This window comes from Medicago sativa, chromosome 3, assembly GCF_051527215.1.
Source record: "Medicago sativa cultivar Bolivia chromosome 3, Bolivia_mono, whole genome shotgun sequence".
Taxonomy (NCBI): Eukaryota; Viridiplantae; Streptophyta; class Magnoliopsida; order Fabales; family Fabaceae; genus Medicago; species Medicago sativa.
Genome location: NC_140751.1, coordinates 80231607 through 80242003, shown reverse-complemented (window position 1 = coordinate 80242003; position 10397 = coordinate 80231607). Strand labels below are relative to the sequence as shown.

The following is a 10397-nucleotide window of genomic DNA, read 5'->3' as shown; positions in this document are numbered from 1 at the left end:
TATTAACGTTACAATTTGGTCCCTTAAGTTACTTTTTGGTTTCGTTTTGGTCCCTTAACTATTAAAAGATTCGTTTTGGTCCATTAACTTAATTTTTGGTTTCGTTTTGGTCCCTTAACTCTTCCTCCGTCAACCACTTTGGTCCTTTACGTTAGGATGAATGTATTAGCGTTAAGGGACCAAAACGAAACAAAAAAATAAGTTAAGGGACCAAAACGAAACCAAAAAATAAGTTAAGGGACCAAAACGAAACAAAAAAAATAAGTTAAGGGACCAAAACGAAACTTTTAATAGTTAAGGGACCAAAACGAAACCAAAAAGTAACTTAACGGACCAAATTGTAACCTTAATAACTTATGGGACCAAAATATAACCAACAAATAATTTAAGGGACCAAAGAGTAATTAAGCCTTTTGTTATTGATTCGATCCATCCTTCCTGTCTAATGTCGACCGAGACTCTCGTGTTTGGAGCCGCCATCCAACCTCCCCCGGAAAGCTGCTACAACAGAGGGAAGTGGCCGAAACGGGAAGCGGAACGAGAACCAGAATCTGACTCGGATTCGGAATCGGAATCGGAATCAGAATCGGAAGTAGAATCGAAAGTGAAAGTGGAATTGGACCCGTTATGGTGGGAACGGATACCATTAGAAGATCTGAAGGAGAGTGATTTCGCTAGCCGTTATGAAGATGATCCTTTTCCTTACTTTTTTACGTGTCCGAAATTTGTTTATGAGAATAAAGCTATGAGAGATAAAGAAGAGGCTAGAAAAAATGCTGTCGAAAAGTATTGGAAGGAAGCTGAGAACATAAGTGTATGTTGTTTCCCTCTCTTAATTTTAGTTTTAATTTTGTATTTAACTCTTTTAATCTGTTTCTGTTTCTGTACTCTGCTGCACAGCCCTTCGATGCCATCCCTATTCCACGCGAAGCAAATGTATGTGGCAATAACTTTCCCAGACCCATTAACATTGATGATCGTCGCCAACTTTTCATTGAACTCTCAAAACTTGCTTTGGATAAGTACAATCGCGACAATCAGGTTTTAAACTTCTTCACTGCTGATATATCTTAATCTTTCATTATTCTTTCTCTTAATTTTTGTTTATCTTATTAATTTAGGGTACCGATATCAAGTATGAGTTCCTTGAGCTTGTCAAGGCAACCCGTCGTCCTATTCCTATTTTTGGTAATTACTACATTACCAAAAGAGAAAATCTATCTACCAGTAAAAAATTCCATCTAGATTTATTACGGGTCGGGTTGGGAACAAAGCAAGGGCGCAACCCAAATAAAAACCCAAGTGTTTTGCTTATAAAGAGGAATGGCCGTCCTTTTCTATAGATCTGTGAATTTTGTCGCTCATTCAATCCTTCCTGTCTAATGTCGATGGAGACTTCCGTGTTTGGCGCTATCCGACCTCCCTCGGGAAGCTGCGACGATAGAGGGAAGTGGCTGAAACGTGAACCAGAACAGGAACCGGAACCTGACTCAGATTCGGAAGCAGAAGAGGAATCGGAAGCAGAATCGGAATCGGAAGAAGAAGAGGAATCAGAATCAAAATCAAAATTGAAATTGGATCTGTCTTGGTGGGAATCGATACCAGTGAAAGAGCTGAAGAGGAGTGATTTCGCAAGCCGGTATGATGATCACCCTTGTACTTTTCATTTTGCGTGTCCGCAATTTGTGTACAAGAATAAAGCTAAGATAAAACAAGAAGAGGATATCAAAAATGCCGTAGCTGCGTATTTGAAGGCCAAAGAGAACATAAGCGTACGTTTCTCTCCTTTAATCTTGCTTTTAATTCTGTGTTTAACTCTCTTAATCTGTTTCTGTACTCTGCTGCACAGCCCTTCGATGCCATCCCTATTCCACGCGCAGCAAATACATGTGGCAATAACTATCCCAGACCCTTTCCCATAACCCAACAACGTATCCCTCTTCTCAAACGCCTCTCCAAACTTGCTTTGGAAAAATACAATGTTGACAATCAGGTTTTAAACTACTACTTCACCAATATTGTTTTTGTTTATATCTTATTCTTTAGTTCGTCCGCTTCATTGTTCTTCCTTTCTCTTATTTAGGCCAAATATGAGTTTGTCCAGCTTGTCAAGGCAACCCGTTCTCCTATTCCTCTTGGTACTTATTACATTACTTTTAAGGCAAAACAACCAATACCTCAAGTTGTTGAACCTTCCAACACCCCTGCTACAACAACTTTTCAGGCCCATGTCTGGAACAAGATATCTGGAACAACTAAGGTCAAGTCGTGTTCCATTAAAACCTCTAATTAACGCACCATGGTAATAATCTTTCTTTACTATTACACATGTTTAGATGTTCTATGTTCTCTCTAGGTTCATCAATATCAATATTCTTAAAATTGGTAACAAATTATTCTTCTATTTGATTATGTATGGTATTTAAAATAAATGAGTGAAGACCCATTCTGGTCTTTCACATTTTTTGTGCGACAGAAACAAAACCCCAAAGTAGTCGCTGACATTTTTATATATGGGGATGAATTGAATTAGTCCCTGATTCAGTATAAGACCGACTAATTTGTAGCCCATATGAAAATGTCACTTTGGGTTTTATTTTTGTCAGGACTAGATTGGACCCCACTTAGTGGGATAAGGCTTGGTGGTTGTTGTTGTTGTAGGACTAGATTGGACCACAAGAAAATTATGAAAGACCAAAACCGGTCTTCACTCTAAAATATACTACTGCCAAAAAAAATTGTCAGTGAAGCCTAAGTTCCATAGAGACTGGAGCATGTTGATTGAAACACTATTTCATTCAGTTCTATAATTGTTTATATCCTTTTCTTCAACATCACTTCTTATCTCCCTTCATTTGGAAGCTGCATTGTGTTTCCTTTTCCCGACTTCACTTGGACTAGCCAATTTTTTGCTCAAACCAGAGAGTGCCAAAGGTTTATGTGAACTGAAGGCGACTCACTATAAACACAATTCCGACCGTTTTCTTTATAATCTAGACAAAATTGAAAGAAGCCGTTAACACAAATAACAATTTTTTGCTCAAACCAGAGAGTGCCAAAGGTTTATGTGAACTGAAGGCGACTCACTATAAACACAATTATGACCGTTTTCTTTATAATCTAGACAGAACTGAAAGAAGCCGTTAACACAAATAACAATTTTTTGCTCCAACCAGAGAGTGCCAAAGGTTTATGTGAACTGAACGCGACTCGCTATAAACACAATTATGACCGTTTTCTTTATAATCTAGACAGAATTGAAAGAAGCCGATAACACAAATAACAATTTTTTGCTCTAACCAGAGAGTGCCAAAGGTTTATGTGAACCGAATGCGACTCACTATAAACACAATTCTGACCGTTTTCTTTATAATCTAGACAGAATTGAAAGAAGCCGTTAACACAAATAACAATTTTTTGCTCAAACCAGAGAGTGCCAAAGGTTTATGTGAACTGAAGGCGACTCACTATAAACACAATTCTGACCGTTTTCTTTATAATCTAGACAGAATTGAAAGAAGCCGTTAACACAAATAACATTTAAACAAAAGATCATGTGGTCATGTATTTTTCCTTTCGGTGCAATTGTCAAACATACACCAAATTGCCACAACTTATAAACCTTATTTGGAAACACATTTTACCACCACTTGTAATCACAATTGTTAAATCAAATCCCACCCATCACCTCTTCTAACTTGACCCCATTGCATACCTCTCTTTGTAAATCATTGGTATTGTTATTGTATCATGTCTGGCTACCAATCTTTTCATGCATTTTCTTTTATTGTATACCTTCTTAATTGTGTTTGGAATTCTGATTCAAATGTAACCATCAATTATTGTTGCCAATGCTTAATTCATAGGTTGTAATTTTTGGTTCTAGAAAACTGAAACATTGCATTCGATCTTAAGCTGATTTTAAAATTTGGTAAATGTGGCATTGCCTTTGTAGCTTGATATTTGAGCACTCTCTTCTCTTTTCATATTTAAATTCTGAATTAGATCTTTCTCCTCCCTTTCCATGTTGGAATATTGAATTAATCATTATTGCAGCATCTATCAGATCTTTCTCCTCTCTTTCCATGTTGGTATACTGAATTAGTTATTATTGCAGTATCTAATTATCTTTACTTTAACATTTTCTCTCACCTTTCAAAGTTATTCCCTGCTTTACTCTTCAATTATACCTTGTCTATTTTTAATACCTTCGCTGGTGATAAATGCGGGAAACTGTGCTCTTCTCTTATTTGGGGGTTTCTTAACGGTGTTAGACTCACACCATTATTAGGTTTTTAATAATGTTCATGAATTTAAGCCTGAATCTAACTATCATTGCTAAATTTATCGAGAACCTGTTTTTATTTTTTGCACAGAGAGAAATCTTGAGATTCTATTTTTTCTCACTACCTTGGGTTTTTAATAATGTTCATGGCTTTAGGCGTGAATTTAACTATCATTGCTAAATTTATCTAGAACCTGTTTTTATTTTTTGCACCAAGAGAAATCTTGAGTTCCTGGTTTTTCTCACTCTGGGAAAGAATCAGCTTGACACCTATCACAAGTACCTTTTTTAACTCAGCAAATGGAAAGTATTGTGTAATGTATTACAAGTTTTAAGCAGTTAAAAGTCCAAGATTGAAACACATTGGTTTGCTTTTGGCCTTGGGAATGTGTTTTCAGGGGTTCCAAGTCTCAACATGTATTTTCTGTTTTGGGGATGGTTGAGCTTGTTTTTTCTGTTCTGATACAATTGTTTTGTTGTTAACTGGAAGCCAATCTTCTATTTAATTTGTTTTGGTATTTTATTTACATGTTCATATGACTTTGTTTTCCATTTCTTGTCAATATTCTTTTCCTTGTCCAGTCTCTCGCTTGTGTAATCAGTACTTGTTTATTCTGATGATTTTTAATAGCAAACTTGTGGTTTTTAGAGTGCTTTAGTTTTGTCAAAATTGTAACATCTTCTGGTGTAACACCATTGGTCTGTCCTTGTTCCCAAGCATTTTGTTTTTATAGCACCCTTTATCTTTGAATGATGTGTAGTTGTTGAAATATATGCAGCCATTGTGTTAGATTGTTTGCTTATTTTAAGGGTTTTGTTCCCGTTTTTATGCAGTTTTACACTCTACTTGTGCTATGAATGAATGTGTTTTTGTTTGACACACTCTGGTTCATGTAGACTTGCATAAAATTTTATCATATCCGCTATCACTAATTTATGAAGAATCATCAGTGATTAATGAATTTCACAACATCGTTGTCATCGTTGTCATCAGTGATTAATGAATTTCACAACATCGTTGTGTTTGGCAAGATCTTGTAATATAAATTTATCATATCAACTACCACTAATTTATGGAGAGTTATCGGAGATTAATGAATTTCACAACATCGTTGTCATCTGTTATTTTTGTTGTGTTCGGCAAAATCTTGTAATCTGACTGAATTTATTTTTAGGTAAAATGATTTGTCAGTTTGCTTGTGCTAGTTTCATAATTTTCTGACCTGCCTAATTGGTTTAGCCTTGGATTTTCGGAATCATAATTTCTGCAATGCAACTCATGCTAGTAATTAAATGCAAGTTTTTGATCTACTTTTCATTGAGTCACAACAACATATCATTCCGATAGTTTACCCCCTTACCCTGATTTTTTTAATTCCCTTTGCAGGAAATCATGTCCATTGCATTGCATCCATCTGCCGTGAAACCTGGTTTTGGTTATGTTAGATGCACATGGGGGGTGAAAGCCTGGACAGACTTCTGAGTGTAGTTAAATTTGTTGGTGTTTATGTAGACAATATATTTTGCTAGAACATATTTGGACTTTTTGGTTTTATGTATTTTGTAGTTTCCTGCCATCTTATGTTAGTCACTAATCTGTACAATCTGATGAGCGTTTCCAACATCTGTAATATATATGTGACGACTCAAGTGAGAACACTTTGCTATTGTGAAAAAGGAGAAGAATAAATTATGATCGTCTGATGTAAGTTAATTCAAAATTAATGGTTTAAGTTATTTTATTATTGATTGGGTTAGAATATCATCCCTTAATTTTCTGTTATATTGATTTGGTCCGTAATTGCATGAGATCTTTTGGCAGCACAAATGGATACAGTACCGATGAAGAATAAGAAATCGAAGTATGATACAGAATGCATATGAACTAAAAGTTTATGCGTACCATCACAAGTATAGGAAAATAAAAGTAGATGAAGTACCTTGCACAACTTTTTTGAAGAGCCTCCCAAAGCCACAAAATGAGTCGGATGATCCGAATATGAGAAGAATTGACCAAGATGAAGCCTAGCCACTTATAAAGAGCATTCCAAATTTGTAAAAAAAAAAAAAAAAAAAATCACAATGAAGAAAAAGGTGATCAATGTCCTTTGAAGAACCACACACTCCTATATGTTTTGTGTTATAGATTGACCACACTTACTGCCTAAGGGTCACGATCCACAGTTAGGGTCATTTTAGCTACAATGTGTCGCCTGCTCTCTCTCTCTCTCTCTAACATGATCCTGCCTCTCTTCCTTCTCTCCCGCATATCCTACTTCTCTCCCTCTCTCCCATCACAAACCTCCGCCCTTTCAACTTCTTTTGTTCCTGAATGATTCCAAAACATGGACTTTGATTTCGCTTCTATTTCAAACGACGGTTGCTACCAGTTACGAAATCTTTCAATTCCAAACTCTGAGAACGACAAATTGATCATCCTAGTTTGGCAATACAATGAACTAAAATCGATCATCTTACTTGTCTCTATCTTTTTCAATTTGGGAAAGTTCTAATAAGATGGGTTAAATGAACTTTTGGTATCTTTATTTTAAAATTTAGTCTTTTATTACAATTTTTTATGACTTTTGATCCCTAACTAACACTTCAAGTAACTTGACTTGTACTAACAGCCAATTTCCGTAGGTAAAAGCCCTTTTACCGTAGATACAGCCCCAAACACACTAAGTACCCAGAAACTTTGATCTTTAGTTACAGCAACTTTCTGTAGGCAAAGGTCCTTTTACCGTAGCCCCAAGTACTTAGAAACTTGACGTTTAGTGACAGTACATTCCCGTAGGTAAAAGTCATTCTACCATAGGTATATCCCAAGCACCAACGGATGTAAATTCCCTGGAACCACTGTGTTGGACGGCCAATTCTCCAAGACTACCATCAACCATATTCCTAAAAGGGTTACTACAAATATGTGTGTGGAAGGGGTTCGCAAACTTCAATTGTTTCATCTCCTCTTACGACTGTTTTTTCCAAGTTAGGTTTATATGTAATTTCCAAGTTTGATACGAGGTTCTTTTTCCCTCCTTTCTAGGCTGCCTTGTACTACTTCCCGTAGGTTCTGAATTCTGATTATGTAAAGATAAGACAATGATTCATGATTAATTGCATTCTACTGATATTGTCAAATGTCTCAAACTCTTGCAACAGTGAAGAGAATAAGATTTAATAAGGAAAAAGACAACACTCTTGGTATAATTAGATATGAAGATTTGATCTCAAATAGATGCAGGCTATATAAATTAGTTTGATGGAAAACAATGAGCATAAAATGGGATCTTGAGAACTCTTGCTCAAAGAAATTGTCACATACGCTAAAGGAGCCTAATATTGGATTAGAGGGTCTTTGACTTTAACTGTCCCCATTATTGATTGTAAATTTGACGTTAGTCATAATGGAATAGGTGAATGCGCCTAAACAGTTGTACACATAGTCCTTAGGGGATACTTAAAAATAATAAACACTTGGTCCTTAGAGTTATAGACATTTTTATTGTAATTTGTGTGTTTGATATTTGGATTTTTTTTTTTTAAAAAAAAAAGCTACTCCCTCCGGTCCTTTATATAAGAAAAGAAACCAAAAATCATCAAAACCAAGATAATTATTAGTTGTTGCAATTTTTTGAATGTTTTTACAAATATACCCTCATAAAAATTTGTGAAGTATTAAATATATCCACTAATATTGAAAAGACCAACATTAAATGAGGGTTAGAAAAGTCTTTTAAACAATAAATGTACTTTAAAAGTTGTGACTTTTTCTTATAAATTGGACCAAATTTATTTTTGAAAATTTTCTTATAAATAGGACCGGAGGGAGTATTTGGATAGTTGAATATATTATATTACCAAATATTTCTTGGTACATTTCAAAACATTAAATAAGGAAGAGCTAAACCATTTTTATGTCTTAATAAAGTCACATATAAAATGAGAATTTCATGTTTTAATAAGAGAAATGATATTCTAACAACCATTTTGTGACAACCTATGTGACAACTTTATCTCTCATACTCACATTATCTTTTTATTTTCCCTCTCTATTGCTTTGGTTTCCGTGTCACTATCTACTTTTCCTTTGAAAATTGGTGGTTGTCACAAAAGTTGTTGATTTTTGGTTGTTAGAATATCATTGCTCTTTAATAAAGTCATACATAAGTTTTAAAATATAAATAACAAGATTGTATCCAAAAAAAGCAAAAGTAGGTACTCAGTATTCATACCCCCCTCTGAGAGCCCATGCAACATCAATCAAGAGTCTACCATCATGGCAGGGAGCTCTGTTGATTCTTGCATAGCCTTTCTCCCCCCAATCTATCCCATGTGAATTTCTGATTATCCAGTATTTTATCAATTCCATCTTCTTCTTCTTCTTCCTTTTGTTCTTATTCTCCACCTCAATTTCTCTCATTTCTTGTCCATATCCAACAATCGTTACTGCATGATATTCTTCCTTTTCCTCTTCCTCTTCCTCTTCCTCTTTCATTTCCAAATCTTTGGCATCTTTCGGTTTCGGACCAGAATATATGTCATACTACAATAACAATAAAATAAAATAAAATAACAAATTTAATTGAGATTCTAATAGATAATTTGAATTTGACTCACCCCTTTCAAACTATATATTCATCTCACCAAACCACAACATTTGTGCAGCTACAGGTGCTTTTCTGATCTTGCTTTCTAATAGTTTTCCTTGAACTTTTTGGTCCTCTTTTTTGAAGCACAAGTCTTTTGTAAGTTCTATTTGTAATGAACTTGCAAAGCTTAAATATTTCTAAATAGAATAATGTAAAAACAAATTAATATGGATGATAGATGTAAAAATAATAATGAAAAAATTAGTTTGAATGGAGTGGAATGAGAATATCGGTGTACTTACATTGCGCTCCTTTGCAGCTTGCTTGAAGGTTCCCACATAAGGACATGACGTTTCTAGAACACATCCATTTTCTCTCACCCATTTAACTGTGTCCGCAACACAACAGTACGCCCAAGTTTGTTTTGTTCTTCATTTTTGATCAAACTACTATAAATATCTTGTGGAGATAAGCGTATAAGCTCTCCCTTTCCTTTTTTTTCAATGTGGTGTACGGCCTCAAGCACACAACATACACAGAAGGCATAACAACAATCTGAAATGGGAAAAATAAGGAGTAAGAAAATTGATATGTAATTAAAATTTGTTTTAAATTATAGAAACTAAATTTAATCAATAATAAATAAAAGTAACTTACTGCCTTTTGTTTGGTGTCTGACGGGGTTAAGATGATTGCTCTTTCTCCAATCCCATGAAATGTCATCTCCGCATGAAATGTCATCTCCCTATATTTACAAAGTAAACAGTTATGTCAAGTTTTGGTGTTGCTTGATTCTATTGGAAATCAAAAAATGTTGAATAGATTCTGAATTCTAATAATGTTTTGTCAACTTGAGGCTTTGTTTTATTCGATTTGGAATGGGACATGAGTAAGATTAGAATTATTTTTCTCACTACGTTATTTCTGTTTAGTGTATAGGAAATATGAATATCTTATCTACTGTAATTGTTCTTTTTAATAGATAGAGATTAGAGGCCTTAGGACTAATGAGAATTTTAAATTTGGCAATGGTTAATTTGCTGCTTTAAATGAGTCACAGTTAATAGACTAATTAGTTCAACAGGGTTGGAGTAAAGGGCTTAATTTCAACAGGGTTGCTGAGTTTTCTATTTATCATTATTAGTTGATGTGAATTTTAGTATAAAGATGCAAGTGAAATGTGTACCAGGTATTTATATGTTTAGAGGCTTAATTAAATTGTGAATTAACTCAAGTGTCCCTGATGACTTGATTATACTAGGAGGACTATATTGGTTCGAAAATTTGAGGTGTACATGTTTATAAATTCTACTCATATGTGTGCTTTAGGTTAGACACCGAAGTTAACAAAATCATCTGATAATTCATGTCTTAGAATATATACTCTTATTACTCTTATACAGTATACTGTTATGTTGAATTCAGTTGCATTTCTTAACACATAGTATTTAAATCCCACTTGCAGGAGGAGGTTTGTTCGTGACCCGTGATATTATATCTAGGGTGATCATGAGGATGCC

General features: G+C 34.7%; 2 protein-coding genes across 2 annotated transcripts; one reads left to right on the top strand and one right to left on the bottom strand.

Moving 5' to 3' along the window:
* The first annotated feature begins 406 nt into the window (after nucleotides 1-406).
* LOC146940699 (uncharacterized) lies at nucleotides 407-6045 on the top strand. The gene is made up of 7 exons (XM_085749891.1): nucleotides 407-814; nucleotides 901-1041; nucleotides 1122-1256; nucleotides 1344-1772; nucleotides 1850-1993; nucleotides 2084-2302; nucleotides 5673-6045. The coding sequence occupies exons 1-6, from the start codon at nucleotides 446-448 to the stop codon at nucleotides 2291-2293; spliced, it is 1428 nt and encodes a 475-aa protein (XP_085606017.1). The 5' UTR covers nucleotides 407-445; the 3' UTR covers nucleotides 2294-2302; nucleotides 5673-6045.
* Nucleotides 6046-8408: 2363 nt separating this feature from the next.
* Nucleotides 8409-9600, bottom strand: LOC146940698 (uncharacterized). Its single transcript, XM_085749890.1, has 5 exons — nucleotides 9535-9600; nucleotides 9413-9432; nucleotides 9180-9306; nucleotides 8940-9074; nucleotides 8409-8831 (listed from the first exon to the last, which is right to left on the bottom strand). Exons 1-5 carry the CDS (start codon nucleotides 9598-9600, stop codon nucleotides 8508-8510), a joined length of 672 nt encoding a protein of 223 aa, XP_085606016.1. The 3' UTR covers nucleotides 8409-8507.
* Nucleotides 9601-10397: the final 797 nt, after the last annotated feature.

What these genes read in the sequence shown, in the direction of transcription:
- LOC146940699 (XM_085749891.1), top strand. Translation starts at nt 446, where the DNA reads ATGTCGACCGAGACTCTCGTGTTTGGAGCCGCCATCCAACCTCCCCCG. An exon ending in AGTACAATCGCGACAATCAG is followed by an intron (nt 1,042 to 1,121) that starts GTTTTAAACTTC and finishes TTATTAATTTAG; the next exon opens with GGTACCGATATCAAGTATGA. An exon ending in AGGCCAAAGAGAACATAAGC is followed by an intron (nt 1,773 to 1,849) that starts GTACGTTTCTCT and finishes TCTGCTGCACAG; the next exon opens with CCCTTCGATGCCATCCCTAT.
- LOC146940698 (XM_085749890.1), bottom strand. Translation starts at nt 9,600, where the DNA reads ATGACATTTCATGGGATTGGAGAAAGAGCAATCATCTTAACCCCGTCA. An exon ending in CAGACACCAAACAAAAGGCA is followed by an intron (nt 9,433 to 9,534) that starts GTAAGTTACTTT and finishes TTCCCATTTCAG; the next exon opens with ATTGTTGTTATGCCTTCTGT. An exon ending in CTGTAGCTGCACAAATGTTG is followed by an intron (nt 8,832 to 8,939) that starts TGGTTTGGTGAG and finishes TTGTTATTGTAG; the next exon opens with TATGACATATATTCTGGTCC.